The following is a 25,913-nucleotide window of genomic DNA, read 5'->3' as shown; positions in this document are numbered from 1 at the left end:
TCCTGGCAAAGATGATACAATGAGAGAAGAAAAGGGAGAACTGGCTGAGTTCTCCTGTATTGGAGTGAATTCAGGGGGTTGCAGTCACGGCCCTGGAGACTGCTGCCATCAATTCAAGCTCGGGATAAACAGGAGGGGTTCAACTGGACAATGGAAGTGTGTCTGATCTGCTCTCTGATCTGGAGTGGACCATCTCTGCTAGGGAACAGGAGATCTGTCTTGTGCATTCATCCTCAGGCCTTTTGCTGTGACTGCCAGCACTGGTGACAGTGTCAAGGTGCTTTTTGTGATGTGGGTATCTGTCCACTAAAATGAGAGCACCATACGCACCAAATGGCCTCAGATGGGAATGGCTTCTCTTTCTGAACCTCTGTCTTAAAAGAGCCATCTTGAGCTGTCCAGCTTCTCAAAGTCAAGCCAGATAAATGCGCCTTCAGCTTTAATTTCACTAGTGCAATGGGGACATCCAGTGGCCAGGTAAAGTAGTGCAAGTTGTGCATCGTTGTGAACGTCCCAAGGATGCATCTGCTACCTGATTTTTTTTCCATTTGAGAGTGACTGTAAGAAATAACGTAGGCATCAGTTCTCCTCCATGCCAGCTCCTCTACCGCTCTTTGAAATAGTCCTCACTGTTGGGAGCCTTCGCGAGACAGCAGTGTTAAGTTATGCTGCCCAGTAGGGAACTGTAGCTGCTACAACACCGTTTGATTTGCTCAAGGGCACACAATGAGTCAGTGGAAGAGCTAGAAATAGAATCTAGAATAGAATCTAGCCAAAACTTCTGGCTCCCAATCCCACCCTGTAACCACTAGCCATGCTTCCTTTGCAGTAACAAACCCATGGCAGTTTGGTGTATGTCAGTAGCCTTTGCATAATGAAATACAGCATCACAAGTTGACTCTCAGAGAGACAATTCATCTACTAAACTAACAGACCCGGTTTGGAGCCCTTTGCTCTGACGCGTTCCATTGCTGTCTTTGTCCTTTAGGTTCTAAGGAGTCTCTGTTCTCTTCAACCATCACAGCCAGCGAGGAAGCCATGACAGTCCTAGAGGAAGTGATCATGTATACTTTTCAGCAGTGTGTCTACTATATCTCCAAGGTATGTGCACCCCCAACACCTCCCCCTCTCTCCCGCTAATGCACAGCCTAATCCAGAGGGCTGCCAAGGGCGAAGAGGCGCTTTGTGCTGATGGTGTCTTACTGGAAATCAAAGGGGGATGACGGGAGAGGGAGGAGAGAAGTCTCCCAACTGAGCACCCGTGCCTCAAATTGCCCTCCCTCTCCATCCTGTCCTGGGACAGCAGGTTCTTCTTTCTGCTGCTTTCTAACAGATATACTGGTTCCTGCAAGCCTCCTCTGTATTAAAAAATGCTGGTCTCTAGGATGCAGTGCAAGAAATGCTGGCGCCAGGGGATTTGACTTCCCCTAACGTTCCTGAGTCACTGAAGAGGGTCAGAAACGACGTTTTGAGGGCTCAGAAATGATCAAACAGGTTGATTTTTTTTAAAAACCACATCGATGTTTTTGGATGGCCCAAGTTATTTAGCTGGTGTTTTTTTCTATTACAGTGCTCAGCCAGGATCAAGGCCCCATTGGGCAAGGCATAGCACAAACATGTAGTAAGAGAAAGAGACCTTGCCCCAAATTGTAGTCTAAATAGGTAAGACAGACACAGAGCAGTAGACTTGGCCTTAGGGGCCGGGGTTAAATTCCCAGCTGAGCCATAGGCTTGTGGCCTGACCTTTGTTGAGGCATTTGATGTACCCTGTAAAATGAGGAGGATACATTCCTAGCTCTCAGGTGGGTGTGAGGATAAAATCCATTAAGGATTACGAGCTGCTTGGATGCTGTTTACTATCATGAGCCTCCCCCATTACCATAGTGTGTGAGTGCCTCATGATCTTTGAAAGATGCTACGCTGTATAAGAATCTAGATAGCAAACTGGGCGAGTTTCAATATAATCACCCTAGCAGGTGATTGGCAGGGGGGAGAGCTGCATGTCGGATACCTTGAACTGATCGCAGTGAATTTCTGGCAGGTGAGAGGTCCCTGAAGAATTAACAGTAACACTGTCTTCTAGGGAGGCATTTGCTCATTACGGTGTCCCCATTCGTGAATGGCTTAGCTAAGGCTACACAGTCACTTTCACGACCAACCCTTATTCTCCCTCACTCCTCCTTGTAACTTTTGGATGAATTTTCCTCTGGGCTCAAGTGTCCCAGTGATGGTCAGAGCCCGAGGAGTGTGTGAAATTACGATGGAACAGTTCTCTGCGTGGCTAGTGACTTGGAAACAAGGGATCAGGCCACAGGAAGCCAGGAAGAAATGAGTGGCCCACCGATCAGTAGGAAGAGTTGTTGGGATAGTGCGTCCAGCCCTCCTCAGCTTGTTTGTGATTTACAGTACAGTAATAGCCCTGGGTATAATGAATTGATTCATGTACATGATGGAAATATTCCTTCTGGACTCGCTCCGTTAGGCCCCTGGAGTGAAATTTTATTGCAAGTGCTTATTACAGAGCGCTGAACAGTGTGTGCAGTGTGGGCCCAGAGAAAGGCTGCTTGTGTCTGCAGGGTGGGGACTTGTTTCCATTGAAAGAGACGTTAAACTCGACTGATGCTGCTGCCTTTCCACCAGCTCCCCCTGCCAGGTCTGGTGATTACAGACTTGGCCTCTCGCTGGGAAATGGACTATTTTTCTTCTTGATTCTATTTGTAGCTCTTTTTTTCCCCTCTGTGGAAAGAGTGTTCCACTATTCCAGCAGCCTCTCCCCCTCTCTGATTGGTTGATGCTTATCCTGTCTCATTTGCATACCTAGCAAAAGCTCTGATTGGCCACTGCTTTTCAACCTTTCTCATTTACACAAAGGGAAGTGTCTCTAATTGGACACTGCTTTTGTCTTCTGCCTATTTTTCATAGCATGTGTATTAGATCTTCAGTTACCATGTGGGTGCATAGAACGGGCACATTCCTTTCACTTAATAGCTACAGTAGTTTGTCTCTCACATTCCGTTTGTTCCCCAAAACAGACCGAGACCAACTGACCACCATGTATGGTGTGAAATTATTGCTTAGGGACAGGGCTGAGCAAGCTTGCAGGTCACAAGGAGCTAGTCCGTGAGGGGGGCAAGAAATATGCTCTTCCTTGTTTGAGAACAGCAGGGCTTGAGCTGGTTATGGGATCATGGAAACGAGAGATTCAGAAGACCTGTTTAGGTCACCATCTGGCCAATGCAGAATTGCTTCCCACAGTAAATCTCCAGCGCTTTGAATCCTGGACTTGTGTATTTCTTGTCTCCTCCCTCTCCAGTCTCTGTATGTATCTTTACCTGCCCTCCTGGAGTGTAACCCCTTCCAGAGTGAGGGCCAGGAAGGTTGGCGGGCATCATCCCAGTTGCCTGAAGAAATACGCAGAGTTGTGTTGATCTACCAGGCTACGCTGGACCTGCTCCACCAGTATGAAGTGCACCCTGAAATAGCCTCCCAGATGTTTGCCTACCTCTTCTTCTTCTCCAACACTCTGCTCTTCAACCAGCTCATGGACAAAGGCGAGTGACCTTGGGACCAGGGAGTGAGACATTTGTGGGAGGGGCAGGCGTTCCCAAAGACTGGTCTTGTCTGCTTTGAAGACCTCTTTGTGTTTATTCATTAACTAAAGTAACAGACTTAAAATGCCCCAGTATTGCAGCCAGCCAGGCTATGAGATGAGGATCGGCCAAATGTGGGGAGATATTTTACAGCATCTGTTGGGATGTTTTAGGTTGTGAGGGGCTTGGACACACCTGGAATTCTGCATTCAGCAAAGGAGTCTTGCTGCCCTGTTACCTAAACTCGTGTTGAGCTATTGAGCCCCCGTGCGTAATTCATCAGTATGGCCCCACTGCCAGGGAGAGACCCCCAGACTGGTCCTGACAGCAAAGCAGCCAACTTGTTTCCTACAGGGGATAAGGATGCTTTAGAACTTGACTTAAGCTACTGAGTCCTTTGTTTAACTGGTGTCAGCAGAGAGGTGGTTAGGAATAAGTGTCACTTTCAATCATTCAGAGCCCTGCTTCAGCGCTAAGACTGGGGTGGGGGTGTGAGAGAGGGCGGGGGGGGGGCAGGACTCTGCCGGGCTAGTAGCAATTAAACCTATGGGAGCTAGAGGCTGGGTGGGGGTGGGGCTCAGCTACACCCAGAAATGAGGTCTTTGTGACTTCACTTCCTTGACTCTGATGGACTCCCTGGATTGCAGCCTGTGCGTTCTGCTCTCTAGGTGGATAGTTGGCTCAGCTAACAGCTTAACTCGGGTTTTAGCTTCTGCTCCCTTGGCTTGACTCTGCCTTTATGTTTGCTGTCTTGCCCGAGTCTGCTGCCTTTATCGATAACGCTCCACTAACCCCTTCTTAATGCCTTGGATTTTCACTGTGATTCCATTGTTCATGGGGATGTGTTCAGGGGTGAAAGTAACTTAAAGGACTTACCTGTAGGCTGGAGTTGTTAGGGGGCGGAGCCTCAACCAGAAGGGGGCATGGCCTCCACTGGAAGAGGCTGTCCTTTAAATTCCCAGGCCCTTTAAATCTGGGCTCTGCTGCAGTAGTGGTGCCTGGAGCCCCTGGCCCTTTAAATCACCGCCGGAGCCCCGCCGCCGCTACCGCAGAGCTCCAACAGCGGGGCTTGGGTGGCGATTTAAAGGGCCATTGCCAGGAGCCCCAGGCCCTTTAAATTGCTGGCCTGGGGGAGCCAGGCCAGTATACCATACCAGACCGTACCGGCTTACTTTCACCTCTGGATGTGTTCAGCCTTTGTTAGCTCTCCCCCCAAATTAACATACCACCCCTCTAATCGCTTGTGCTGGGGTTGGTATAAGGTCTGCCATTTTGATGCCGAGCGGAGGACAGGCCACAGGCTGTTAGTGGAGTTTGTTCCCCAGCACCGCCTGATTGCTGTGCATAATAAAACATTGCATTCTGCTTCTTAATTGAGGCGAAAATCTGCTCATTAATTAATCCTAATTACCGCAGAATTCCAGTTGAACTACAGAGCATGTGATACCTGTATAAACTCCAGCAGCACCTCCTTACCGTCAGGTGTATTGCAGCTAATACCATATGAGTTAATAGGAGTTGGGTGCTTAAAGAATTAACCTAATTTTGCCACTCAGCCCTGTCAGGCCTCTGTCCCTCTTCCTGCCCAGCTCCGCCCCACTTAGAAACAGAGTCTCTGTGGTGAGCCGCAGGCTCTGCCAGCGCTGCTCCCTCCGCCCTGTCCAATGGTCCACTAAGCAAGAACAAAAAGGGGAAGGGAAACTGTGTGCTCCAGTGTGGGCTGTCAGTCCCTTCGCAGTGCCAGCGAGTATGTTGTTGAGCCACAGCCATGACGGCCCCTGGATTTAGAGCTTTGTCACTGTTGTTGTTTCAAATAGAAGGTGCCAGTTCTGGAGCTTGGACTCCTCCATTTGGCCCTGATTCACCAAAGCACTTGCTTAACTTTGAGCATGCCAGTGTTCCTATACCTGTTCTGCAAGACACATAGTTAAGTCATAGAATATCAGGGTTGGAAAGGACCTCAGAAGGTTATCTAGTTTAACCCCCTGCTCAAACCAGGGCCAATCCCCAGGCAGGTTTTTACCCCAGTTCCCTAAATAGCCCCCTCAAGGATTGAACTTACAACCCTGGGTGTAGCAGGCTAATGCTCAAACCACTGAGCTATCCCATTAAATGCCATGCAAGCAACTTATCTTGTAAGGTTTTATCCAACTTTTAAGACTTTTTTGCCAGTTTGAATGGTGGGGATTTCCCGAGAGCTGCTGTTTTCATAGACTCTTGGATGCATCAGACCTGCAGACAGAAAACCATCCCCCCATCCAGTATTGGACTGGACCTGCAACCAAACCCACGCTGACTGCAAGCTGCTTGGGGCAGTGCCTAGGATGGCAAGTAACGCCTGGTCTAAGATTGCGGCCCCAGGTGCCACCACAACACAGATAATAAAAGCCTCTCTGAGCTGGGCTAAGGCAAGGGAGCTCCATAGCAACCCAAAAAATAACAACATTATAAAATTACCATGGCACACATCAAATGGATTAAAAACTGACTAACTGATAGATCTCAAAATGTAATGGTAAACAGGGAATCATCATCAAGTGAGTGTGTTTCCAGTGGGGTCCTGCAGGGATCGGTTCTTGGCCCTGCGCTATTTAACATTTTTATCAGTCGCCTGGAGGAAATAATAAATCACTGATAAGATTTATAGATGACACAAAAATTGAGGGAGTGGTCACTGATACAGAGTGATCTGGATTGCTTGTCTACATCTAGGAACAAAGCATGTTGGCCATACTTACAGGAAGCAGTGACTGAAACAGATCAGGGGTTGTAGGGGATAATCAGCTGAACACAAGCTCCCACTCGGACACTGTGGCCAAAAGGCTAACTGTGACCCTGGGATGCATAAACAGGGAACTCTCGAGTAGAAGTAGAGAAGTTATTTTATTTCTGTATTTGTCATCATAGGCGCCAACTTCCCCTCTGCCCCGTGGGTCCTCGATCCCCTCTCCCACGGCCCCCACCCCACCCTCGCCCCGCCCTAATTCCACCCCCTTCCCCCAAGTCCCCGCTCCTGCCCCGCCTCTTCTCCACCTCCTCCCCCGGGTGTGCCGCGTCCCCGCTCCTCCCCCTCCCTCCTGGAAAGTCCTAAGCGCTGCCAAACAGCTGTTAGGCGGCGGCCGGGAAGCCCTGGGAGAGAGGGAGAGTAGCGGGGACACGGAGCGCTCGGGAGGGGGAGAGCGGGAGGAGGCGAGGGGGGGACAGGGGGAGTTTGGCTGCCGGTGGGTGTGGAGCACCCACTAATTTTTCCCCGTGGGTGCTCCAGCCCCGCAGCACCCACGGAGTCAGCACCCATGTTTGGTGTGATCGCTACTAGAATACTGTGTCCAGTTCTTGTGCCCATGATTCAAGAAGATGTTGATAAATTGAAGAGGGGTCAGAAGAAAGCCACTAGAATGATTAATGGATTAGAAAACCTGCCTTATAGTGCCTATCAAGTGCTCAATCTATTTAGCTAAACAAAGAGAAGGTTAAGAGGCGAATTGCTCACAAATCTGCTTGGGGGACAAATATATAAGAGCGAGCTCTTCAGTCTGGCAGAGAAAGGTCTAACACAATCCAATGGCTGGACAGTGAAGCTAGACAAATTCTGACTGGAAATAAGTTGCAAATTTTTGACAGTGACGGTAACTAACCACTGGAACAATTTACTCAGGGTCGATTTTAAAATCCAGATGCGATGTTTTTCTAACAGACCTGCTCTAGGAATTATTTTAGGGACGTTCCCTGGCTGTGTTATCATAGACTGTCAGGGTTGGAAGGGACCTCAAGAGGTCATCTAGTCCAACCCCCTGCTCAAAGCAGGACCAATCCCCAAATGGCCGCTTCAAGGATTGAATTTACAATCCTGGGTTTAGCAGGCCAATACTCAAACCACTGAGCTATCCTGTCATCACGGAGGAGGTCAGGCTAGATGAACACAGTGGTCCCTTCTGGCCTTGGCATTTCTGAATCTCACCCGCTAGTGAGGCTGGCAGGGCCCAGCGTGTGGGTCCTGCGCGAGGTGGTTTGCTGCAGGAAGCACACAGAACTTTTCGTGCTAGAACAGCGAATGGTGAGCCCCGAGCCTGAGGTCTGTCCGCCAGAGTTACGTTTTCCATGCAGCCTTCGGCATCACTGGAAGAGCAGTTAGTTTTGTGTCCATGCAGCGGGGTTGCAGTATAGGGCACACGGTCCAGTGGGGTGATAGAATTAGGACCTTGATGAGGCTAAATTAGCCCTAGATCCAACAAACTAGAGCCCTCTGCTGTAGCATGGCGTCTCTCTGGTTTAATCAGCATGGGCCCCACCCTGCTCCCAGTGAAGTCCCTGGCAAAGTGGCTATGGACCCTCTGGTACAGGATCAGGCCCAACACCTACAGCAGAGATGGGCTCTACACCCAGATCAAACTTCCTCCCAGCCTGCAGGGCTCAAATCTGGTGTCGGGGCAGAGATGTGAGGGGAGGGTCAGATTCTGAATCACAGTTCGGGGCGTGGGGGAGGGGGCTCAGTAGCTCCTAGTGTGGAGGGCGGTGGATGCTGGAGCAGCCCAGCCCTGTTGGATCAGAGTCTCCCGCCAGCGGCGCACCAGCTCCTCTTCCCCCCCGCCCCCATTTCCATGGGTCCACAGGCTAAGGCTTGACTCGCTGCCTATCAAGGACAGCATTAGCTTTCAAATGTTGGTCTCCGGAGTTGATTTCCTGCACGTGGGAGCTGATTAGAGCAGATTTGAGTGTGAAATCCTGCTGTCCCCTGGGACAGCCGGCTCCTCGCCGGGGCCATGCTGTGTGCCATGCTCTGCCCTTGTGTTCTCGGAGCTGGGCCTGGCCTCAGGGCCCCAGATCCCAGGGGGAAGGGAAGTGCTGGGTCTCCCCCATGCAGGATCATGGGGGGAAGGCGGAAGAGCCTGGCCTTCATTAGAAACTGGATCTGAGCACTGACACTGTGCATCTCTCGCAATAAAACCCCAGGGTCAGCCACTGCCGTTTCTGCTGCCCCAGTTCTGTGGCCTGGCTTTACCTGGGTGCAGCTAAGGAAAGTCTGGGGAGATTAGGTGTCTGGCTGACAGCAAGCTCGGGTCAGTCATTATCCGATGGCTGACGCAGAGACATCCCCCGTGCCCGCACTGCGTGGGGAGACGAGGGCACGGGCTGTGTGGAGCGCTGCCTGCCGTGCACAGTCCAAGTGGGTGAATCGGTTTCTGGATGCAGGAGCATGTGGAGGTGGAGTCCTTCTCGTGGACAATACAGGAGCTCCGGGATAGCCTGCTGGGTGCTCTGCAGAGACTCTGTGGCTGGGGAAGGCAGAGGCTACAGATTAGGAGAAGTTTGTTTAAATGGTAGCTTGAAAAAAATGTTTGCTCCCTTCACCACAGTCCCAGGTTTTGCTCATAGGGGACTTCTGCAACTGGACATTTATCTGTATCCATCTGAAATGTGCTGTATGGCGTGCGTCAGGAAGCCCAGCCGCTTCAGAAACGTTACACACAGCACAACTGAAATGCAGCCACCTCTGGGGAGAAGGCTGGCAGCTAACCTCCACATAGCACCTTGTACAACACTATGGGGGCACCAAGGCACTCTGGCTAAGGCACTTACGAAGGATGCCCTGGGGTCTCTAGTGTCCACACAGAGCAGATGGAATCTCACTTCTCGTGGCCAACGTTTTGCTGTGCCCAGTACGTGCTGGCGTCTGTCAGAGCAGGGTGAGCATGTGCAGCTAGGCGAAGTCAGGCACTGTAGCACCCAATATGCAGGCTCTGGCTGGAGGGGGCTGCTGTGCCAGCCAAGTGACTGGGCTGGCTGACTTCTCCTTGGCTCAGCCTGTTGGTGGGCTGGACAGAGCAATCTTTGACCCAGACAGCCGATTGCCTTCATGCTGTATCTGTGCCAGGGAGTGGGGTCGGCAGGTGTCTTCTGAAGCCTGTAGCTGTCTGTATTGTGGTGGGGCCAGGCGCCTACTGCAAGTCAAGTTAAAGCAGCGTTGCGTGTGGCTGTTCAGTCTCTCTTCCCCACCCTGTCCACAGGCTCCACCTTGGGCTGCTTCCACTGGTCAAAAGGAGTGAGGATCCGTGCCAGCCTGCGGCTCCTCCTGGAGTGGATGCGGGGCGTGGGCTTCGGGCACCTGGCCGAGCAGTTCTTCAGCAAGCTCTCCAGCGTGGCTCACCTGCTGGCCATGCCGAGCTCCCAGCTGGCGCAGGTGAGACGTGCATGGGCTTCTTGGCCCAGGGTATTGATGGCCTTTGGGGACCAGACCCTCAAAGGCCTGTAGCCACCTAAATCCCATTGAATCCAGTCAGATCCCTTGGAGGGTCTGGGCCTGCAAGTGGCAGGAGACTCTTGTGAGCATCATGGATGGGGACGTTTGGGAGGGCCAGTTATTAGATGGGGCTCCCCAAGCCGGCGCTCCCCACACTAACTGAGGGGTCATCTCCCCAAGGTAGGGAGCCCGAAGGAGCACAGTCTCTTTCGTATGCAGCTTCCCTCCCTTTTCCCATTAGAAGCATCATGGGACATCAAAGGCCTGCCCATCAGAGCAGAGGGTGTGGGGGAATCAATGCCGTTTCCCCGACACTGGGCCAAGATGGGAGATCCCTGAGGTAGGAGTGGAAGGCAGGGTTCCCTCCAGAAATTGCACTGGATCCGACGTGCCAGCATCAGACACAGGAAATCCCAGAGACTCGGGTCCGTTTTGTGTGCTGGGTGAATCTGATCCATCCCTCAGAACGTGATGTCGCTCTCGGGCCAGGCTTCCAAACGCTGCCCCAGAACATGCCCATGCCTGCTGGCTCTGCATGCCGAACTGGGACAGCCAGCTTGGCATATGGGGACTAAGGGGCCGATTTGCGGGAATATATTTGCTTAAAACATCCAGGCTATTTTCCAAAGCCAAACCATCCTCTCGACCAATATCTGTGCCCATTTTGGTAGGAAGCAGCAGCATGAGACTGACTGATGGGAGCAGGTAGCATTTCAGGCTTTCTGTGTCTTACATCCTGTCCTTGGCTTCAGTAGGCAGCTCCCGTATTGGGAGTAGCAGCGACGCAAATGCACAGCTGAGCGTCAGTGGTGCCCTGCCGCCGTGCCTTCACTCCTGGGCTCTCCAGACCCCTTAGCATGCTGCTCACTTGCTGAAGTGCCATGCTGAGCTCATTCCCCGTTGATCAGACTGCTTCACTCCCTGCCGTCTTCCCTGTGCACCGTCCTGAGGCCTTCACCCCAGCTCTCTCTTGCTTGCGCAGATGACCTGGCCATTGCTGAGAGCCGAGTTCCCCAGCCTGAGTCCTGCTCAGCTCCATCACATCCTGACTCAGTACCAGGCAGCGTCCGATGTGGGGTGTGTCGCGGCCTGGCAGACCTGGCAGGAGGACAGCCCTGCAGCCTTCAGGACAGGTGAGCGCACAGCGCTGGTGTGGCTGCGTTGGACTGATAGGGGTGTGATCTGTGCCCTCAGTAGCACTTGGGGTGTCCTGACTCTGGGTTGAGCCACTCCGATGCACTTCTGTGTATGCCAGGCCATGGGTGGGGGAGCTAACAATGGGTGGAATCACAGTCTTCCCCGACAGATACAGGGGACACGTGACTCGCCCGGTGGGTGAATGTTGGCTGTACCCCGTGCTATCAATGCCATTAGCTATGGTATTTATATCCCCCCCTTACCATAGAGCTGAGCACCTTGCAGGCTTTAACGTTCTGACAGTACTCACCCTCATTGACCAGACAAGGCTCAGAGTGACTTTGACTCACCTGGGACAAGCGATGGAGCAGGGCATCGCACCCAGCTCTCTGAAGTCCCAGGCTGGCACCCTAACCACTAGACCATCCTTCCTCCACTAGCATGTACCCAGACATACTGGGCTAAGACATGGGCGGGGCTAAAGTGTGGGAAGACTAAGCACTTTTCCCCAGCAGCATGATCTTGGCTACCGGAGAAGAGAGAGATCAGGACACGGTGAAGTGGGTGGAAACCGATCAAGGAGTGCGAGAGACTGGATTACGGCTCTTCTAGCAATAGCTACAGGGACTTGGGGGGACAGAGCCCAGAGCAGTGGATCTGAGAAGCTGCGGGACCCTTTTCTAAATGACACAGGGAGGGAAGGGGATAAAGGTTCTGAACAACCCATTCGAGAGTTTGGAACAAGCAAGGGGCACGACCCAGGGGAGCTAAGCAGAGAGAAAGCATTACCTAGCACCCTCTGGAGGCCAATGGTGTGGGGTCGTGACCTAGAGGATGCTGGGATTGGTCCCCATGCAAATACTTGGCTTGCAGGACCTGGGGAAAAGCAGTGGCTCCACAGTCCGGGAGCAGGCCTGGGGCTCAGGTGAGTCACATATCAGCACCAGCTTCCCTCTGTGTTTTGCAGACGAAGTGCTGGAGTCCTTTGATAACCACCCGCCCATCGTCCTGCCAAGTGGAGGATTTAAGGTGGACTTGGAGGTGGAGACGCTGGACGATAATGTGTACCGGCATCTCCTGTACATCCGTCACTTCCTGTGGAGTCTGCGGAGCAAGAGCCCCCACGCAAGCGACTTGCCAGAGTCAGAGCCCCTGAAGGTAGCAATCACTGACCCAGGGAGAGCATTGTCCCTGCTCCCCAGCCATCCTGCACAGATCTGCCACGATCTCACCTTCACCTCTGAGTCCCATGCTCTACCTGCCAGACCATACTGCCTTCAGCTGCTCTCTCCTCTTCGATCCACGCCGCCCCTGCTGCTCCCTCTGCTTCGATCCACGCCGCCCCTGCTGCTCCCTCCGCTTCGATCCACGCCGCCCCTGCTGCTCCCTCCGCTTCGATCCACGCCGCCCCTGCTGCTCCCTCCTCTTCGATCCACGCCGCCCCTGCTGCTCCCTCCTCTTCGATCCACGCCGCCCCTGCTGCTCCGTCCTCTTCGATCCACGCCGGCCCCTGCTGCTCCCTCTGCTTCGATCCACGCCGGCCCCTGCTGCTCCCTCTGCTTCGTGCTGCTCCCTCCGCTTCGATCCACGCCGGCCCCTGCTGCTCCCTCCGCTTCGATCCACGCCGGCCCCTGCTGCTCCCTCCGCTTCGATCCACGCCGCCCCTGCTGCTCCCTCCGCTTCGATCCACGCCGCCCCTGCTGCTCCCTCCGCTTCGATCCACGCCGCCCCTGCTGCTCCCTCCGCTTCGATCCACGCCGCCCCTGCTGCTCCCTCCGCTTCGATCCACGCCGCCCCTGCTGCTCCCTCCGCTTCGATCCACGCCGCCCCTGCTGCTCCCTCCGCTTCGATCCACGCCGCCCCTGCTGCTCCCTCCGCTTCGATCCACGCCGCCCCTGCTGCTCCCTCCGCTTCGATCCACGCCGCCCCTGCTGCTCCCTCCTCTTCGATCCACGCCGGCCCCTGCTGCTCCCTCCGCTTCGATCCACGCCGGCCCCTGCTGCTCCCTCCTCTTCGATCCACGCCGGCCCCTGCTGCTCCCTCCGCTTCGATCCACGCCGCCCCTGCTGCTCCCTCCGCTTCGATCCACGCCGGCCCCTGCTGCTCCCTCCTCTTCGATCCACGCCGCCCCTGCTGCTCCCTCTGCCTCGTGCTGCTCCCTCCGCTTCGATCCACGCCGCCCCTGCTGCTCCCTCCGCTTCGATCCACGCCGCCCCTGCTGCTCCCTCCTCTTCGATCCACGCCGCCCCTGCTGCTCCCTCCGCTTCGATCCACGCCGCCCCTGCTGCTCCCTCCGCTTCGATCCACGCCGCCCCTGCTGCTCCCTCTGCCTCGTGCTGCTCCCTCCGCTTCGATCCACGCCGCCCCTGCTGCTCCCTCCGCTTCGATCCACGCCGCCCCTGCTGCTCCCTCCTCTTCGATCCACGCCACCCCTGCTGCTCCCTCCTCTTCGATCCACGCCGCCCCTGCTGCTCCCTCCGCTTCGATCCACGCCGCCCCTGCTGCTCCCTCCGCTTCGATCCACGCCGCCCCTGCTGCTCCCTCTGCCTCGTGCTGCTCCCTCCTCTTCGATCCACGCCGCCCCTGCTGCTCCCTCTGCCTCGTGCTGCTCCCTCCGCTTCGATCCACGCCGCCCCTGCTGCTCCCTCCGCTTCGATCCACGCCGCCCCTGCTGCTCCCTCCGCTTCGATCCACGCCGCCCCTGCTGCTCCCTCCTCTTCGATCCACGCCGCCCCTGCTGCTCCCTCCTCTTCGATCCACGCCGCCCCTGCTGCTCCCTCCTCTTCGATCCACGCCGCCCCTGCTGCTCCCTCCGCTTCGATCCACGCCGCCCCTGCTGCTCCCTCCTCTTCGATCCACGCCGCCCCTGCTGCTCCCTCTGCCTCGTGCTGCTCCCTCCGCTTCGATCCACGCCGCCCCTGCTGCTCCCTCCGCTTCGATCCACGCCGCCCCTGCTGCTCCCTCCGCTTCGATCCGCGCCGCCCCTGCTGCTCCCTCCGCTTCGATCCACGCCGCCCCTGCTGCTCCCTCCGCTTCGATCCACGCCGCCCCTGCTGCTCCCTCTGCTTCGATCCACGCCGCCCCTGCTGCTCCCTCCGCTTCGATCCACGCCGGCCCCTGCTGCTCCCTCCGCTTCGATCCATGCCGCCCCTGCTGCTCCCTCCGCTTCGATCCATGCCGGCCCCTGCTGCTCCCTCCGCTTCGATCCATGCCGCCCCTGCTGCTCCCTCCGCTTCGATCCACGCCGGCCCTGCTGCTCCCTCCGCTTCGATCCACGCCGCCCCTGCTGCTCCCTCCGCTTCGATCCACGCCGCCCCTGCTGCTCCCTCTGCCTCGTGCTGCTCCCTCCGCTTCGATCCACGCCGCCCCTGCTGCTCCCTCTGCCTCGTGCTGCTCCCTCCTCTTCGATCCACGCCGCCCCTGCTGCTCCCTCCGCTTCAATCCACGCCGCCCCTGCTGCTCCCTCTGCTTTGATCCACGCCGCCCCTGCTGCTCCCTCCTCTTCGATCCATGCCGCTCCCCGCTGCTCCCTCCGTTTTGATCCACACTGCTCCCCGCCGCCCCCCCCATTCCCTGCGCTTCGATCCACGCCGCTCCCTGCTGCTCCCTCCGCTTTTATCCTATTAGCCAAGAGTTACTGATTCACACTTTCCATATTCCCATCACGGCTTGCTGTAGCTGAGCCCAGCAAACATGCCCCTGCTCTCTCTCTAGGTTTCCTGGGCAGTGGCTGACATTGCCACATTGGCCTCTGACGCTCCCCGGGACTCGTTAGTCCAGTCCATTTAGCTTAGACTTTATTGGGGCAAGTAGCACCGTTTTCATATAATTGACGAGTTAAAGGGAGGTGCTGGTATCCAGGAGCATTAGGCAAGATGTGACCACTAGAGGGAGGTGCAATGAAATCCAGGGGAGATTCAGCCAGAAGATACATCAGGTGAATCTCTCTGTGCTGCTTTCCTTTCCTGTAGGATGTGAATGTGCTACATTGGAATGGAGGTTTCCTCCATTCCCTGCAGAATTTCACAGGTTTCTCCGATCCCCCACCGCTGGCCCTGCTGGGAATGCAGCCTGCGCTGTGCATTCGTCAATGACTAGAGCAGTGGTTCTCAGCGAGGGGCCTGGGGCCCCCTCGGGGGCTGCGAGCAGGTTTCAGGGGGTCCGCCGAGCAGGGCCAGAATTAGACTCGCTGGGGCCCAGGGCAGAAAGCAGAAGCCCCCCCACCCAGGGCTGAAGCTGAATCACAGACTATCAGGGTTGGAAGGGACCTCAGGAGATCAGCTAGTCCAACCCCCTGCTCAAAGCAGAACCAATCCCCAGATAGATTTTTGCCCCAGATCCCTAAATGTCCCCCTCAAGGATTGAACTCACAACCCTGGGTTTAGCAGGCCAATGCTCAAACCACTGAGCTATCCTTCCCTAACTGAGCTAGCTTGAAGCCTGAGCAATGCAGCTTTGTGGGGGCCCCTGTGGCATGGGGCTGCTTGCTACCCCCTAATGCCGGCCCTGGCTTTTGTATGCTAGGGTTACCATATCTCATAAATAAAAAAAGAGGACCCTCCACGGGCCATGGCCCCGCCCATTTCCCCACCCCTAGCCCCGCCCCAACTCCGCCCCTTCCCCCACCCTAACTCCGCCCCCTCCTCCCTCCCACTCCCAGCCAGGGGGAAAGGGCTGCCCCAGTGCTACCAGCATCACGGTTTCCCGGGCAGCCCCCAGACCCTGCGCCCCCAGCCGGCGCTTCCCCAGCGCAGCTGGAGCCCGGGAGGGGAAGCGCCCAGCCGGGGGCGCAGGGTCTGGAGGCTGCCCAGCAAACCGTGAAGCCGGTAGCGCTCGGGCTTTGGGCAGCCCCCTTGCCTCCGGACCCTGTGCCCCCAGCCGGGCACTTCCCCTCCAGGGCTCCGGCGGCTCTGCGTAACACTGTATAAGTTACTCTTATACACTGTATAAGTTACACAGAGCCGAAGAGGAGCAGAGCCTCCACAGCTGGAGGCTCTGCTCCTCTTAGGCTCTGTTTAAGAGCCGGACTGCCCCAGCGCTACCGGCTTTGGGCAGCCCCCGTGCCTCCAGACCCTGCGCCGCCGGAGCCCGGGAGGGGAAGTGCCCGGCTGGGGGCACAGGGTCCGGAGGCAAGGGGGCTGCCCGAAGCCGGTAGCTCTCCGGCAGCCCAGTTCTTAAACAGAGCCTCCAGCGGCTGGGGCTCTGTGTAACTGACACTGTGTCAGTTACACACAGCCCCGGCGGCTGGAGGCTCCAGTCCCGGCGGCTCTATTTAAGAGCCGGGCTGCCCGAGAGCTACCGGCTTCGGGCAGCCCCGTGCCTCCAGACCCTGCGCCCCCAGCCGGGCACTTCCCCTCCCGGGCTCCGGCGGCGCAGGGTCTCCAGGCACGGGGCTGCCCGAAGCCGGTAGCGTTCAGGCAGCCGGGCTCTTAAACAGAGCCGCCATTTTCCCGGACATGTTCTGCTTTTTGGCAATTCCCCCCGGACGGGGGTTTGACTGCCGAAAAGCCGGACATGTCCGGGAAAAAGAGGACGTATGGTAACCCTATTGTATGCAGAAAAGCAGTTGTGGCACAGGTGGGTCGTGGAGTTTTTATTGCATGCTGTGGGGGCCTTAGAACAGAAAAAGGTTGAGACCCCCCCAGGCTAGAGCACGCATCAGCAAACTCAGTGACCGTGACCAGTGCAGAGCTCTGGTTCCCTGCAGCTGCCCTGCAATGGGTTTGCGTCTGCCATGTCTGCTGCAGTTCTTCCTGGGGTATTTAGCCTAATCTCCCACCGGCGGCTGCTTTGGGAGGGAAGCGCATGCTGACTGTACCAGGGTAAAGGAGCCCCCTGCTGCATTATTTGCCAGGTGGCTGTTGGGCCCTAGAGCCTGACCATGAAGAGCGGAACGGGGTGGGGAGACCCTCTCTTCACAGGCCGAGCCCAGGAGGAAGCCTGCATTAGTGCGTGCCTGGGATATTCTAACCACGGCCCCAGTTCTGCAGGCCCTGTGACCTTCTGCGACCGCCAGACTTCACGGGCTGTGCGCTTTTGGGAGTTTACTGGAGCTGTGGCTTCCTTGTGGGCTGCAGAGGCTGGAAAGCCCTAGCGAGCTGATATCTCAAACAAGAGGAACCTGCCCGCTGCTGGGCGGGATTAGCACCGCTAATCCCCTTGCCTGGAGGAGGGCGGGGAGGTGCAGAGAAAGTACACAAGTGTGTTAGCAAGGAGGGGGAGGGAAGTTCCAGTTTGCAATGCGGTCTTTCCCTCATCTGTGCCCTTCCTGTCTCGCCCCCGTAGAAGTGGGGAGTACGGGGTGGCTCTGGGCTCCAGGGAATGCCCCTCCCCCTCCACGGGGGGTAAGCAGCCTGGCCCACTCTCCCGTCCACACGCAAGCATTTGTGGGGTTAATGTGAAGGTGTGTAAAGTTCCCCTGTGGTGAGACCATAGACAGGCTGTATTTACCTGTGGGCGGGCCATGCTGTGGTCAGGACAGGAGATGGGGACTCAGAAACTTTGGGGTCTCTGCCCAGCTCTGCCCTGTGACCCTAGCCAAGTCATTTCCCCTCTCTGGGCTTTGCTTCCCCGTGCTGACTAATGGGGCTAACAGCACTGCTCCAGCCCCCAGGAGGGGTCACACTGCTAGGGTTACCATTATTTCAGTACTGCAAAAAGAGGACACTCCATGGGGCCCTGGCCCCGCCCCAACTCCACCCCCTCCCCTGAGCACCCCGCATTCCCCCTCCTCCCTCCCGCCCCCCGGCTGCTGCTGCGCTGGGGAAGTTGCTTCGGCCCCCGCTGCGGTGGAGAGCGGCGGGAGCCGGGAAAGTTGGAGCCCGGGGAGGAGGCGGTCCCCTTACCATGCCTCCCTATTTTCCAGGACATGTGCGGCTTTTTGGAAATTCCTCCCGGACGGGGATTTGAGGACCAAAAAGCCGGACATGTCCGGGAAAAGCCGGATGTATGGTAACCCTACCCCAGAACTACCTCCCACCTGCCCGCTGGGTCCCCCCAGGCCTCACCCCAGAGCCACCTCCCGCCCGCCCGAACCCCCAGGCCTCACCTCAGAGCCGCTTCCTCCCGCCCGCCAGACTAGGGTTACCATACGTCCGTATTTCCCCGGACATGTCCGGCTTTTTAGTTGTTAATTGCCGTCCGGGAGGATTTTTTAAACATATAAAAACGTCCGGAAAATACAGACGTATGATAACCCTACCCACTGCCCCCCCTCCTCTTGGGGTGTCAGCTCGCTCAGCCTGCAGATTGCAACACCCCCGTGCTGCTGCAACCCTGCGCCCCACGGCTAGGAGCGGTGGCGTCTCTGCAGCCAGCTGCTGGTGCGGGGGACCCGCGGCCGCTTCTCCCTCCTCCGAGCATCCCCCACAGCTCTGTCAGAGCCTCAGTCTCCCCCCTCCGTCCCGGCCACGCAAGGAGCCCCCCCCTCGCCAGCGGTCCGTGCAGCCGGGGCCACCCCCAAGAGGAGAGGCGGCTGTGGGTAGGGTTATCATACATCCGTATTTTCCGGACATTTTTATATATTTAAAAAATCCTCCCAGACGACAATTAACAACTAAAAAGCCGGACATGTCCCGGGAAATACGGACGTATGGTAACCCGACACACTGCTGCACATTTGCCCCATGTTCAAGCTCTTTGGCAGAAGTGCCAAATACTCCTGAGTTACTCCTTCACCTCCCTGCCCCCAGTGGAGGCCAGATACCAAGGTGGGGGTAGCCTAGATAGCTAGAGAGGGCCAGGCTAACGCTCAGTATTTTTCTCCCTTTAAAGAAAGAAGTGCCCACCAGCCAAAACGCCCCCGAGGTGCCCGAGAACGCACTCACCTTGCCAGCCCTGGGGAATTCCTTTGGCCAGTCGGATTACAGACGCCCAGGAAGCTGTGCTGAAGCAGAGGCTGCTGGGAGCCCTCCGCTCCCCACAGATATGAGCAGATCCCCCAGAGACTATTACACCAGTGAGACACAGCTCCAAGAAAAACTCAAGCATCTGCAACTGCACAGCAGCCTGGGGAAAACACCCCTCTCCAAGGCCAGCGTGTTGCCAGTGGATCCCTCCTGCTTACTGACCCCTCCCAATACGCCTCTGAACTTTGACCCTGGAAGCCCGGAATCCCCTCAGAACACCAGCTGTGGGAAAGTCATCCAGGACCCCAGGAAGGATGGACTCAATGGCACCAAAGCCACCACCCCTGAAGGTACCGAGAACCTTTCCTGCCCTCAAATCCCCAGAGCTCACGTGTGTTAGGCTCCATCAGTTCCCCTAGGAACTGCTTCCTGTAGGGAACACAACAAGTCTGCACCCCTGGAGAACAGACTGGGGTCAGACAAGCATGGCACCAGGAGGATAGAGCATAATCCAGCACCACTGGTTCTCCACGGCCTGGCCTCATTGCTTCTTGCCACAGGGGAAGGCTTCATGGCTTAACCATCAGCAAGGTGACGATTTTGTCATGCAAATGGTTAGTCAATTTCACAGCCAAGGTATGTGGAAAAAAAAAACCCATCGTCATGGAAGGGTCACGGCCCAGGGGCGGGAGGGGTTGGAGAGTGAACCCCACACCAGCAGCTTCTGTCCCGCAGGGCTAGGTCAAGCCCCCTGCTTCAGTCAGTGAAACCCTGTGTGCTTGGTGGCACCACCAATCAGATTTGGCTCATCCGCCCCTCCGTCTCCATCTCTGGCGGGGCGACCGGCCAAACCAGAATTGTACTGCGACCCTGTGAGTCGCAATGGCTGGAGTGGGGCCCAGAGGAGCTGCGGCGACAGGGGTCACAGACTGCATGAAAATTCCCAATTACCACGAGCAGCGTGACCTCTGCACCGCAATCTAGTCTGAAGCATCAGGTGAGCAATGCCTGCCTGCCCTGGCCCCAGCCGAGGTCACCTTAACCTCGATCGTCCCAAGCTAGCTACACCGAGCTCCCTCCCAAAGGCCTGGCTGCTCTGTGGGGGCACTGAAGAGTCTTTGGTGCTTTCTGTAAGAGCAGGCTCCTTTGGCCAAAGCCCCCCTTTCCCTTCCTTCCTGCCCTTTGCCATTAGCCAATGAGCTACCGCCCTGCAGCCTGCCAGTGGCTGCATGTGCACAGACTGTGAAGTGCCTTCGGGATCCTTCGGGTTCAGTGTAAAAGAAAGAAGATTTGATTACCTTGCTCCCAGGAGCAAGCAGAGGCCTCGTGCTTCCATTTCAGATGTTTGCAGGGACTCAGTGGGTGCTTGGCATCTAAATCCAGCTGCATCTCCTGAAGAGGGAGCAGTTAATTGGTTTGAAGGTGTGACCCAGTGTCCAGTAGATGGAACTGAACAAAGGCAGGAAGGTGTTTGCGAGACACCTGGGCATCAGGGGGGCACTCCTCGTTGAAAATCCCACACTTTGCACACATTGGCAGCTGCGTTTCTCGTGGCCAATGGCAGGGTGATTATGCCCATGTGTTTATTTTTAAACCCCAGTCCCTTCCCCCCCCAGCTGTGAGCCAGGAGAGGAAGCGAAAGGCCAGCAAATAGAACCCAGATGTCAGGCCGACTGTGTGCTAGAGCCAAAGCACCACGCAGCGCTGGGTGGATTCCAGCCCTGAGCCGCAGGAGAGCCTGTATCCATGTGAGAACGCAACACTCCAGGCGTGTTTTATAAGGTCACTATGGCTATGGAGGCAAGCAGGGGAAGCCAGACCCTCCTGGCTGACTGGGCTCCGCTGTGTTCATGAATGCAGAGTGGAGTCATGGCCAGCTTGAGACTTCATTGGCGTCACCTACCAAGCCGTGGCCAAAAATGTTCAGTTCTGCAAAATCCAACGTGCTGGAGGAATTGAACGGCCTTTGCTTGCTCTCGTGCCACCCTTTATTCGGAGAACTCTCCTGCCGCTGAGAAAACTTGCCCATTAACGCCTGAAATCCTGCAGAGCTGTTTAGGGCCAGATTTGCAAAGGGGTAGCAACCCAAAGTGTCATTTTGTGCCCTCAGGATTTGTGCGTCCTGGTTTCTGTACGTGCAGACATTCAGCCATGGTTGGGCAAGCGGCCTTTGCATGAGCACAAGCCAAGGCCTAAAACCTTATCCAAGAATCAGTGTGAGGGCAATGCTTGGCCACAATTGGAGAGGCCCCTTTGGGCTTTTAAGGCCACCGGGTTCTGGAGCTCTCCAGACAGCCCGGGGGAAGAGGGCAGAGTGCTTTCACCAGCCAGCCTGCTTCTCCCCTCTCCCTGCCTCTTCGTCCATGTTATTTCCCAATGTCTGACGTTCTAGACTGATGTTTAACGGATCCTGCAGCCACTAGACTCTCCTCTCTGGGCCGAGCCCCTCGTCGGGAAGCATTTTCTGCCATTTTCACTGTCTGTCCCCAGCTGTCAGGGCTGGTGCTAGCCCATTGCAGGCCCTAAGCAGGAATATTTTGCCCCTCCCGCAACACATACCAATACGAGACCCCCTCGAGTTGCTCAAGGCCCTAAGCAATTGCTTAGTCTGTTTATGCCTAGCACCGGCTCTGCCTGCTGCACTCCCTGAGTGTCACTGCATGGGCAGTTTGGCAAAGCCCAAATGAAGTGAGCCCCCCAGCCCCCGCCCGACAGATGTGCTGCTGCCAGGCACAGAGGCACTCCAGGGAGCCTAGCTGATACACTGCTTAGTTCAGCTGTGATTGCCGGTGGGGCAGGAAAGGGGGAGATCCGTGCAGAGAGGAGCAGGCGGGGTTGGGCGAATAATATTTGTCTGTCCCCTGAAACACCATGTCTTTGGCCCCAGGATGCTCTCCGATGCCCTATGACTATCCCACGCCAGCTTCCTCCAGTCGCAGCTCAGCCACGGATGATTTCTGCTACGTCTTTGTGGTGGAGTTGGAAAAAGGGCCCATTGGGCTGGGGATGGGCCTCATTGATGGCTTGGTGAGTACATTCCGCTCTGCCTCGCAGAATATTTTGCCCTAGGCTCGTGCTGCAGGGAATGGATTATATGAAGATGAAAAGTGACCTGTAAAGCTAACGCCGGGTGTATGCCCTATACCTAGCCCCAGCTTCCTTTCCTATGAAATCTGACCAAGTGGTTGCTTGGATTAATCTCTGGGGTGAATGCAAGTGCCATGATCTCTTAGGTTATACTGATGGATCCCAATAAGGCCTTGTAAGGAATCAGATCTCAGACACCTGCTAGCTCAGACCTAGCTGTAATGCTTATATCAAAGCTGCCCCAAGGCCTGCAGAGAATAGATTAAATTAGATATGCCCATTGCTAGAGTCCTTTGCGGCAGAAGGTTGCAAGACTAGGATGCAAGACTAAGGAAGGCCTTTCCTGCCCCGTTGCAAGTGACAGGTGAATGTCAAAAAAAATCTGGCTGGATGCTGGCCAGGTGGAGGGCACCCTCCAAGAGCTCATTGCTGAGTAGGAATTAAATGGTTTGTCCTGCCCTGCATTCACGGCACACGCTCAGATAGCCAGTGCTGAGTGCAAGCAGAAAAGTCACAGGAACGTCCCTGCTCTCATGCACTAGGACAGTGGTTCCCAACCCTTTTTGTCTGGCGGGTGCCAGACGATGAGCCACGGAGGACCGTGGTGGCGGACGAGCATCCGCCGAAATGCCACCGACAAGCAGCATCACCCAGAGGCGTCGTCGCCGAAATGCCGCTGATTTTCGGCAGCGACGCCTCTGGATGACGCTGCTTGTCGGTGACATTTTGGCGGATGTTCGTCCGCTGGCCAGTACGCGAGTGAACTTAGACGCACCCACGGGCACCATGTTGGGGACCCCCGCGGGGTTGCAATCTGGTTTAGTGCAATGGGTCACTGTAACAGGGGGCTTTCTCAGCAGTGCATTAGTCTGTAGAAAATAAGGCCTTACCCCTAGTTCTGATTGCATTCCATGTGCACTCAGTGAGGGAGCTTTGTCCTGCCTGGCTTGTTGATTAATCTTCTCCCATATTTAAAACAAACAAGGGAAGTGTGGTCAGCAGTCTCCTCTGTCCACCTGGAGGTACAAACAGGGCTGAGGGCTGCCCTGCTTTCTGCTTGGATGAGAGCACACCCGTAGTCCAGGGCTTCAGACACCCAGCTTGCTACTAGAACCCCCAGGAGGTCCACAGGCAGCAGTAGATGCCAGGCCTTCAGACTTTCAGCCAGCTCCTTTTCCTCCTCACTCTGCCGCAGCCTTGCCCTGGCATTTGGAGAAGCTTGGCCTGTTGGTACTGCAGAATTCTTGGAGCAGGTCATGAGACTCCCACTGAGCGTACAAAGGAACTAGGGCACGTGTTTGGCATCTTCTCAGTCTGTCGGAATGCATAAGCTGGGGAAGTCACTGATCCGAGGTCTCCCTCTGTAGGTGGTGGGGACAGACTGCAAAATCTATTTCATGCACACACAACTAGTGTTCACCATTTCTCTTGTGAAGTCATCTGCACTTGGAAAATGTTCTACAAGCGCCTCACCCTTGCTCACATGGATTCAGCTCTACCAGCATTAGCAACGTTGGGGACCTTTCTGTAGCTGGGGCCTGGGCTGCTACAGGCGATTAAAAAAGCAACCAAAACCCACCCCACACAGGGCGGGACCATTTTCAGAAATGCCAATGTCCCATTTTCAAAAGTGACTGACACGTAGAAGCTTATTGGAAGTTGGGGGCCCTTAGCCCCCCCAAAAAACAACTTAAAAAGGGGACTGTGGCACGTCAGTCGTTCAGTTGCTTTTGACGATTGCACCCAGTGTCTTGTAAGCCTGCTCTGAGCAGGAGTTTTAAATGCCTGCAGCAGCTAGTAACCAGTGGACGCTAAGGCTCCCAACACTGCCGACCCAGAGATGTCGAGTCCGAGAAGCTGTGTCCCCCTTTGCCTTGTGCAGAACCTGTCTCACCACTGCCCTGGTACTGACTGTTGTTAATTGCTGACAGCACACTCTTTTGAACTCTCCTGGCATCTACATCAGGACCCTCATCCAGGACAGTCCTGCAGCCTCAGATGGCAGACTCTCCATAGGAGACCGCATCCTGGCTGTTAACGGCACCAGTCTGATCGGAGCAGATTACCAGAGGTAAAAAAAAAAAAAGCCAGGGTGTGGGAGGCTTTGAAGGCAGTGATGTATGTTGCAAAACAGCAGGCCTGGCCCTACTGGAGACTTGGCCCAGTACTCAACGGCGCAAGAGAAAGGCAGCGCTACACCCTTCTCCAGCAGCTGCAGGCATTTTAAACTCCTGCTCGGAGCAGCTCACAGTCTCCTAGTTGCTCCGGGTGATGCCTGGGCTAATAGCCAAGTGCTTAGTACACAGAGGAGAGCGTTCTGTACCACTGGGAAGGCAGGAGAGCCACCATGTGGGTAGCAAAGTGGCATCAACAAAGGAAGTTTGTGAAAGAGCAGGGGAGCCAGGAGTTTCAGATAGCTACTGATGGCAAAAAGTGTGTGTCTGGTGAAAGATCAGTGCTCTCCTGCCAGCCTGGGCATGTATTTCCCTGCCCTGGAGTCCACCTGCTAGAGGGGGACACGCTCCATCCCTGGCCACCACCAGGCCAGTTGGTCTGACGCTTTCAAGATAACCCCTCAAGTGGCATTTCGTTGAACTGCAGCCCAGCATCCATTCAGCTGGAAGCAGCAGCAGCCTCTGCAATTGGCCTGGCCCTTAGAAAGCTCGGCTACAGGGGGATGTTATTTTGACTAGAGCAGCTCTGGGCATTGCAGGAAATGCTTGTTTCTAATCAGTGACGTTGCTCTGTGGGATCAGTGCGGGCTGCAACCCTTGTGGGGTTAAAAACAATTCCAGAGGAGAAATAACCTCTGCTGGTAGCACCGAACATGCAGATGTTGTGTGTGTCTCCTGGGATCAGGCAGTGATCCAGCTCGGGGTGGTGTGGGGGAGATGGTAACTTGTACTGGGAGCAAGGAGCAGCTGCGTGTTGAGTATCACCGGGAGGGCAAGCAGCTGGCTGCAGCCCGGCTCCAAACTCAGAGGACAATTAAATGAAAGCCTCAGCCCCTCCTGGCTTTCTTGGATGTGAACAAAGAGATAAGTGAGCTGGCCAGCAAGTCTAAGGGGGAGAGATGGGATAGAACAGGGGTAGGCAACCTGCGGCATGCAAGTGGATTTTCAGTAGCACTCACACTAGCAGGGTCCTGGCCAACGGTCCCGGGGGCTCTGTATTTTAACTTAATTTAAAATGAAGCTTCTTAAACATTTTTAAAGCCTTATTTACTTTACATACAACAATAGTTTAGTTCTATAGACTTTTAGAAAGAGACCTTCTAAAAACGTTCAAATGTATTACTCTGGCACGCGAAACCTTCAATTAGAGTGAACAAATGAAGACTCGGCACACCACTGCTGGAAGGTTGCCGACCCCTGGGCTAGAACCTGATTGCTCGGGAACTGGCGGAGGTTAGAGAAGTGGGGGAGATGAGTAACTGTAAAGCCCCCACCCACCAAGTAAACAGCAACAGCAGCTCCCCAGAGGAACGCAGTGAAGCAGCTGCCCCCGAAAAGCCTGGCTCCTGGGACTGTCTCTAAAGCCTGCCTGGCACTTGCTGTGCCAAGGGCGAGTGGGGGATGGCGCCGAGGGAGAGCCTCCCGCAGGACGGCCAGCCCAAGAGCGGACTAGCAGGATCCGCAGTGGGTCACACCAGCCAGGCGCTACTCTGGTTAGTGAGCGTGGGGCCGTGGCATTAACCTCTCCGTTCCCGTTTGGTCTCTCCAGTGCAGTGGAGCTCATCCGGTCCGGAGGGAAGAAGCTGCGGTTTCTGGTTGCCAAGTCCGACCTGGAAATAGCCAAGAAAATCAGCTCCAGCTCCTCATCGTCCTCTTAACGCTCATGATGCAAGGGCCTGTCCATGGCCCCCTGCAAACGAAGCTGCTGCCAAGGCCAACTACACGAAACCTGGGGGGATGGGCAGAGACTGTACCTGGAACATGGAGGATCCAGTTGAAATTGCACCATTCCAGGACTAAAGAACTGTTCTCCATTTGCTTTTCAGCCTGCTGGGGGTCT

General features: G+C 55.7%; 1 protein-coding gene across 4 annotated transcripts in view; it reads left to right on the top strand.

Moving 5' to 3' along the window:
• The window catches only part of RADIL (Rap associating with DIL domain), a 75,901-nt gene extending 50,082 nt beyond the window's left edge, over positions 1–25,819 (top strand). For all 4 annotated transcript variants that reach the window (XM_054041802.1, XM_054041801.1, XM_054041803.1 and 1 more), the window contains 9 exons: positions 989–1,101; positions 3,314–3,551; positions 9,596–9,768; positions 10,811–10,961; positions 11,933–12,123; positions 18,739–19,162; positions 21,700–21,839; positions 23,831–23,970; positions 25,623–25,819. In XM_054041802.1, coding sequence (XP_053897777.1) covers positions 989–1,101; positions 3,314–3,551; positions 9,596–9,768; positions 10,811–10,961; positions 11,933–12,123; positions 18,739–19,162; positions 21,700–21,839; positions 23,831–23,970; positions 25,623–25,731 — 1,679 coding nt within the window. In that variant the 3' untranslated portion in view covers positions 25,732–25,819. The remainder of the gene's footprint in view (positions 1–988; positions 1,102–3,313; positions 3,552–9,595; positions 9,769–10,810; positions 10,962–11,932; positions 12,124–18,738; positions 19,163–21,699; positions 21,840–23,830; positions 23,971–25,622) is intronic.
• The last annotated feature ends 94 nt before the right edge of the window (positions 25,820–25,913 follow it).

The sequence above is a fragment of the Malaclemys terrapin genome, chromosome 10 (assembly GCF_027887155.1).
Source record: "Malaclemys terrapin pileata isolate rMalTer1 chromosome 10, rMalTer1.hap1, whole genome shotgun sequence".
NCBI classification, from domain to species: domain Eukaryota; kingdom Metazoa; phylum Chordata; order Testudines; family Emydidae; genus Malaclemys; species Malaclemys terrapin.
This window is presented reverse-complemented; position numbering and strand designations above follow the sequence as displayed.